The sequence below is a fragment of the Haliotis asinina genome, chromosome 5 (genome assembly GCF_037392515.1).
Source record: "Haliotis asinina isolate JCU_RB_2024 chromosome 5, JCU_Hal_asi_v2, whole genome shotgun sequence".
NCBI classification, from domain to species: Eukaryota; Metazoa; Mollusca; class Gastropoda; order Lepetellida; family Haliotidae; genus Haliotis; species Haliotis asinina.
The window spans coordinates 74,512,275-74,520,488 of NC_090284.1; the positions used below are offsets into that span (position 1 = coordinate 74,512,275).

General features: G+C 39.4%; 1 protein-coding gene and 1 long non-coding RNA gene across 2 annotated transcripts in view; both read right to left on the minus strand.

Annotated features, from left to right (window-relative positions):
• Positions 1–3,230, minus strand: part of LOC137285267 (polycystin family receptor for egg jelly-like) — a 46,414-nt gene extending 43,184 nt beyond the window's left edge. Inside the window, exon 1 of the mRNA XM_067817583.1 lies at positions 3,116–3,230. Within this exon, the coding sequence (XP_067673684.1) occupies positions 3,116–3,185 (70 nt within the window). The 5' untranslated portion in view covers positions 3,186–3,230. The remainder of the gene's footprint in view (positions 1–3,115) is intronic.
• Positions 3,231–5,522: 2,292 nt separating this feature from the next.
• LOC137284348 (uncharacterized) lies at positions 5,523–8,214 on the minus strand. Its single transcript, XR_010956893.1, has 2 exons — positions 7,908–8,214; positions 5,523–6,521 (listed from the first exon to the last, which is right to left on the minus strand). It is a non-coding gene; the product is annotated as an uncharacterized lncRNA (long non-coding RNA).

The window sequence follows — 8,214 nt, forward strand, 5'->3', positions numbered from 1 at the left end:
ATTATAGGGTATTCTCTTGTCCTTTAAAACGACATCAGTCAAATCGTTTTCATGATACTGATGCTAAAATTGAAATTTAACGCTTCTTGCGTTGGATACAATAAACAGATCGATAACATAAAGAAAACAGGTTATTACAAGTTGAATTTTATCGCTTACATTTTATGCAACCGCCGCTACACACAAACTGCCTTGGCTGCATTTCAAATAATTCCTGTTCAATAAAGCAATAAACTTACTGCGCCCGCCTATGAAGAACCGTCACAAGATCCTGGTAGACGCCATTTTGGACCTGCTTGGGTAGCCTAGTTCAATCCCAAAACGCAGACCTCCCAAAACACAGACACAAAATAGCATACTGATTACTTGGACCATGCTGGCCACTCCTAGTTAATAAATGGCCTGGTACACATCTTCATAAATATGGAGAATAACAAGGGACTATGTAGACATCCGTGTCTAACACCAGTGAAGAATCAAAATAATGAATACCATTTATTAAAAGAAGACAAAATAATGTATTTCGAGTCAACATGTCGAACACTTTCTTGAAATCCACGATTTAGGCACAGTAGAGTATTTGAGTTGTATTCTTTTGAACAAAAGACTGGCGAATGAATATGTTGTCAACTGTTGAATGATGTTTTCTAACACCCATCACCCCAACCCCGAAACCACCTCACAGGTATTCACTAGTTACTACTTTCACTCTCGACATATAATAATCTTGTTTATGATAGATGTAATGTTCATAACAATGTTCAGTTATACAGTTTCCAATATAAGCATCCCACTCCTGGTCACTGTCACCACGTCATACAGGATTTAATAAATCTTCAAAACATATATCCCGTATTTCTGGTAAAATAGTATTCTTATCAGATCCCTAGATGAACATTTTTACAATCTTTAAACATTATTGATTAAATAGATATTGATGAAATATAGGATCACTTGCAACATTTTCCAAACTCGTTACATAGGTGATACCATCTTTCTTAATTAACGGTACAGCCAACTAATCACGCATGCAACCAACCATAACAAGGGCTGTTTTAACGGGTCTTCGTTTTGGGACGTATGCGTTTTGGGCGGATACCGGTTAAAGCGTTCACTTGTCACTACAAAGACCTGGTTTCGTTTTTCCACATGAGTACAATGTGTATACACCAGCAATTGTGATGTTACTGGTATATTATTCAAAACATTTAACGGTTTGTAACAACTCTCGTTACCGGGGAAAACGTCTTGTCCCAACACTCGTTACGGGGGGAAAACGTCTTGTCACTGCAGTCGTTACTGAGGGAAAACGTCTTGTCACAGCAGTCGTTACTGGGCGGGCGGGGGGAGACGTCTTGTCACTCCGAGGAAAACGTCTTGTCAAAACGCTCGTTACTGGAGGGAAAATAAATGGTGTCACTGGAATGCATCATCCATACTTAGCATCGGGAGACTGCGAAAGTAACAAGGCGCACAACAATACACAACGCCATAATTACACGTGGATGTATAGTTCAGACGTGTTCACAATGTCTCCTCACAAAAGTCCATAAAAGGCATATCGCTGAGTTGCAGATATGACACTACGTAAAGTTAGTCCATGGGGACATGTGGATTATCGTAGAAATGGTTACTTGAAGTCAGAAACTAAATCATAGCAAATATTTACAGAATCTGAAACACTCATGCTCATAGTGTTGATCAGTATATTGTCTGGTCCAGACTCGATTATGTACGGAGTAACTTGTAACACAGTGAATCGTTCAAATGTTTACTGTGAAAAGCAACAGAACATTCTCAAAGCTGTGCCCCGCTTGTCTGCAGATGCAGATGTGCGGTTCTTGGATCTTGAAACTGGCAATGGACAAGACGGTGTTACAATGCGTTCTTGGGATCTTGCAGCACCAAGGAAGTACGACGTCACGACGAAAGATACTTGCGTCAGGCACAGTTTGCAAAGTCGACAGCCTCTGGGATTCCTACCTTATGTCAGATTAGCGCCAGAGCTGCGAGGATTCCACTGCGAGAGCGGACCGGCCCTCCACAACGTCAAGCCGTACGTCCTGTTTTGACACCGTCAGATCAAACTGCATAGTCACATGACAACATCTGTGAATTATGGCGTCGGGTGGAACGTTGCAGTGACTCGTGCGTCGAGTCGCAGTGTCGAAGCATGGCAACACTGCACACTGAAGGATTCCTTCGGTGGTCATTTGCAACAAGTACTGTCACGAAGCTATCCATCCTCAAGTCCGCCCTTGCTACCGACCCTATGGACGCCTTACAGACTGGCAGTGCACGTTCTGTCACGGTATGATTGATCACAGACTTCTTTGGGCAAGGGATTATCCTTCATCTGCTGTTCACTCCATTCTGTGACCATATAACGTGTGTGGATGGTCTGTACATCGTTCTGGAACAAGTTTGACACGCCAAGCGTTGGCAACATGACAGATGGAGAGCTAGCTACAGGTTTACTTCTGTCTTGTACCTCGCTCCATGACGCTGCGTCAAAGACGATAGAAACGTCATTTTAGCTCTTCCGGCGACTTTTTCATCAAAACAGTCGACTTAACGAACGTTATTACAGCACCCACCTCATACACACCATAAAAGAAACGAAACAACATCATGTGTTTTATCCAATGTCAGTTCATAAGTTATAGAAATATGCCCTGTTGTTTCAACTATGATAAACGGTTTGATTACGTCACTATTCAGGAAATATGGCTCATATACCACATACCATATTACTATTTTTCCCTTAAGCGCAAAACAATGAAAAGTAAACTAAATATAAGCCTACGAAAGAAGAACTGAAGAGGATCTGTGGAGGCGACGCAATGAAGAGTTTAACTGTACACGAGCTGTTTGTGACCACTCTCTTCACGCCCTTGAAAACATGAAGGAAGTGGTTTTAAGCCGGACTTAAAAGAAAACCAATAAGTTGAAAATATCTTTACCTGAGGTAAAAATGTTTACATATCAGTGAACAGCCGTCTCTGTTAACTTGACGTAATACGTCTTTGTCACAACTCAATACATAAGTTTAATCTTCAATTTTTATAACAACATGTGAAACGATAAAATACTTTGGAATAATCTTTGATCTTACCTGAGAATGCCAAAGCTGTAAAGACGAAGAGGGCCGTCAACGGTCCCGTTTGTTTACGGCGACGAGCCATGTTTGTCACAGAGCGCGTCTGTGAACGAACGCCAGCGGATCTCGTTGCTGACTGACACTCACGGGGAAAGCGAACCTCGACAAAATAACGATTTTCCCCCAATAGATCAGATCAATACTTTATATTGTGTTCATCATCTTAGCAAGAGCTGGTTAATTTTTCAAACAGTCACTCTGAACAATAAGAAGTTATAACGCTGTTCGGCCAAGCGTTTATAACCAATGAGACTAGCTCGAGACCAGTGAAGAAGCTCGCAGGTATTGTGTAGCTAGCTGCATGTAAACAACATGGAACAATGCATCGTCATTTCATTCCATAGGAGAAAAGAATCGATCCCTTACTTCCATTCTACAAACAGAAACGATGTTGTCTATTGTTGAAGTCATCATTAATAGATGTTACTCCAAGCGCTGGGGAGTCATGCATTTATCACCAGTGGATGTAGCTGGTTAACAACATCTCAAGACCATGTTGTCGGGTCTTTAGTACGTTTACAATATGACTTGCATGGTTAAAGAAAGACTAAGACTACATCAGTAGTGAAGCTGAAGTTGACAGTTTACCCTGATCGACAAAAGCACATCCTTTGAATTTATGTGTGAAAGGAACGTATAAATCTCTGTTGGTTGTGCTATTGTGTTTGTGTTGAATATAGGGTTTAGATATGTAAGTACTATCACCTCCAAGACATTTCATTTCATTTTTTCTCTGTCTGTTCAGGTGCGTTTTAGTGCAAACTTTCCAATATCTGACCTTAAGCTTATGGAAACAGTGGTAACCATTATACGGACACGCGAACCGGTCCATAAACAACACACCAATTGTGAAAAAAGAAACACTAACCAAGAAAAGGTTGCAGACTTCATAACAGTCTTATTAATAAACAACCGACACAGATACTTACTCAAATCCCCAATCAAGATTTATTTTATAGTTTAACAACAGGGATGAGATTTTAACCTCCCTTTTGCATCAAAGAAAGAATACTTTTATTCAACTTATGGTTGTTTAGATGTATTCATATCATATATTACATATTTCGATCAGCATAATCTGTGGTCAGTGAGTATGAGTGATTAACAACGAAGGTGGTTTTTCTACACAATTATTGTATTTGTTTAGGGAACGTGGGAAGGTGTTCTATTAGAGTAATGAGGACTATGTTGTGTGTTCTGTGCTAATGAAGTCTGTGTTATGAAATTTAAAAAATCAGCTAAATGAGGTTTCTGGCTGGTGTTATGTCCCCATTTATGGCAAAACAATGAATAGATCATACGTTTGTGTCATATAAACATGTTTTAAACACATTTATTCAACAATGAAATAAACTGGCAAACAAACGACTAGCTTATATTAATGTTGCTCCAAAATAAATACATGACACCTTGGCATGACATACGATAGATAGACAATAACGTACTACAATATTTGCTAACTTGAGATATGAAGTCTGAAGTATTTCTTAGTTTTTCTTTTGTGTATGTGTGTTTTACTATTATTCTTTGTTTTGTTTTGTTTTATTTTGGGTTTGTTTTTTGTACAGGTATTGCATTTAAAGTTCTTCTAAATCATATCCATTTGTATAAAATTAATAGAGAACATTTTAGTCAAAGTAATGAATGAAGGTATGTAATTAAATATATTTTCACAAATAGCGCCACAGGGGCATGTGGATCAGTTGAAATGGATGCGGTGGTTTTATATGAACATAAATCATTACAACCTAATTTGAGGCTAGTAAATATCATTTGGCACAATACATTTCCAAAATTATACCGCATTCCAATTTATGTTCTGATTTCACGGTGATCGGATCTGTAAAGCTACGTAACGAGTGCATTGATTCAATATCTTCTTGTGAAAAGTACCAAAGTTCAACCGTGTTAGGTAGTAACGATTTTGCATGACATATCTTTGCTTTAATAAGCAAATATGTGATATAGTGTTTGTATGTACCTATCTGTCTTGTACCATGCTGAAGCGAGACATATCTGTCTGTCAACAGTACGGAGGGAAATCCTGTGAAAACGATTCAGTTTATCCGCACATCTCCTTTCATACAAGGGTATGAAATTAGTTTCAGCGTATTATTTCATGCGATTTGTACTTGTTGGTGCCCACATATTATTCTTAAAGCATCGACTTTTAACTTTGATTGACCTTTGTGTCTACAACCGTATAATCATCCCACATATAACATCATGACAGAGCAGCAGTATACGCACTTGGAACTGGATTAAGCACCCCTGAACTGAACCGAGCAACCATTACCATTAGCATGTATACTGGACAGCTTAAATGCCATTGCTTCGACTTAACAATAACGACAAGATCATGAAAATTTGCAATATTTTAATTTACAAAATGACATGAATACGTGAATTTGTCATCAAAGTGTATCCCTGTGCAAGTGTGAGGTTGCAGAGTTTCAAATTGGAGAGGTGGGAGTCTCTCAGTCTGAAAATGCTCTCTGTCAACTTCAGACAACCAGTCACATGCAAAATGATAATAGCGTGCATATCCACCTTGTGCACGGATGACCATGCTTGTAGGTAGTCTCCGGATTTGCTTCAGAAGCAGCTGCTGTCACCCCCGGCGCTAAGCTGCTTACAAACATGCCAGGTCTTGCACAGACGGATCCAATGGATGTACTAAGCGTACAAGAATGTCAGTGACCCAAGTGGGTTCAGGTCCGGGCTCATAAAAGACCGCGGAAGTTTGCTTACAGGGTTGTTGGTGGTCGGGCGTTGTCATTTATAAATACAGGGCGAGTGGCTCATGGGTGGTTATCATCAAAACGTGGCACAGGATCCAGAATGTCCCAGATGTCGTGGTCGCCATTGAGATTACTACGAACAGTTACCAAGTCCAGTCACCCAGACTCGCTAGCGCCCTAAATAAAAAGTGACTCTCATCCGACCAATGCACCTTCCTCCATCGGGATAAACACCACTCCAAATGAAATTCCGGTGAAGACTGGTCAAAGGTTGGACGCTTGATCACCTTTCTTGTCCTCACCCCTTTATGCCTTTATGCGGTTACAGTCCTATTGCATTGACGTCTGTTGGGGAGCCATAGGTGCTTCAGGACGCCATTTGCAGTGAACGACTGAGGTCTCACAAGACTTGTTCAACCCCGACCCTCAGCTTGAGATGTCTGTCGTGGATGATCTGGTCTTAGTCAGTTCTTAACCGTGTTGGTGTGACGGTGTTTATGAACAAGTCGACTTACGTCGGTGTGATGAATGTCAACCTGTCGCCCAACAGCCCTGCATGACATCCCAGTGTCACGCATTCATTTGCCGTCTTCTCACTTCTGGTAGTCTCCTCCGTAACACTGTAACAGATAGGGGTAAAATCATAAAAAAAGGTTTTGGCATTTGGTACAGTTAGTCGCTTTCAGTCAATGGTGCTCTTGAGACAATCGTGTCTTGTGTGTCAACTGCATATTGGATGTGTTTTGACAATTGATTTAGCAAAACCTTTAAACAACATTGAAAGGGAATACAGTTCAAATAATAGTCATCGTTTCAAGACAAGAATGTTTATTAGGTAAGTCAGTAAGTCAGCCATGCAGTTATATAAAAGTTGGTAGGTTTTGAAATATCATACCATCTTCGGTATTTAACATTCCTCTGCGAATTCATAATTGGTGTGGTATCAGTAATATATGAGTGAGTGAGTTAAAATTTAAAGTCACATGGGAAGTATTTCAGCCAAACTTGCAAATGTATAAATGAATGAAAGCAAATTTAGGTAATATACTTACCACTCTGCAAAAGACTGTAAAATAACTACAATACCACAGTTGTACATGTACAACTAGACGCAATTCCTGAAAGATGGTAACTATTAAATACAGTGAAAGCTGTCAAAACCGGCTTCTCTCCAGTCTGGCAAGATGTCAGCACCAGCATAAAATCTCACTCCTGTCTGTGGCTTGAACATTTATCTCTCTTTGATTATTTCTTCAGTCTCTACGAGTGCCGGTTTACACAGCTTCTACTGTATACTACAATACGATAAGAGGCTATAGGTTGCCAACAACTCCAGATGGATCACCATACTGGGGACCATGAGGACTGAGTATATTTGCATCCTGCATGGTCTCTAGCTGATTTACACCATCACTCCAGCTATGAACAATCTTAGAGAAACTAACCATAATTTGTATTGACATGTGTACTGCGGTTTAAAAAGTAGTATGTTTAAATTTACTTTGAACATATTGGGAATTACGTACCATCTGAGGAGGACAATACCCCCTTTGAGGATACGGCCCTGTATTGAACATATTGGGACTTACGTACCACCTGAGGAGGACAATACCCCCTTTGAGGATACGGCCCTGTATTATCCCAGTTGATAATCTAAATTACTGATAATAATATATTTACCTTTTACAAAATATATCAAAATGTATGCAACAATTCTATTTGTTTTAATAATGATTAAATGAAGACTGGCAGTAGTAAAAGGATATGTACTTAAGAGTATTTTTTCATTGAAATACTTATCCCTATTAACAATGTATAACATGGCGATCGGTTAGTGAATGTATCTAACATGATGATTATTTAATGACTTTTTACAACATGATGATTGGTTAATGAATTTTTGTTCCATGATGATAGCATTTTATGAAATGCTATCAAATCATATGCACTAGTTCATTTCATGCTGCGATCTTGCCATGTGATGATAAAACGTGCGATGTACATACCATATTCGAAGTATATTTCTTCCTGTAAACCTTGCTTGGCGATAACAGATGGTGAGGGATGTCAGTTTCAGACACCATTGCAGTTTGAAACATCTTGAATTGTTTCAGGAAAATACAGTGTTTCAGTCTCGATTCCTCAATAGACAACATTTGTACAACAACAGCATCTCTATTCACATTCAAACATCTCTGAAAAGAAAAGAAACTAAATGAAACTCACAAAAACAAGGTTCCCAATTTCACATTTGCTTCAGAAACAAGCACAGTCCCGGGACAAGAAATGTTTCTGCCTGTGTTTTATTTGTGT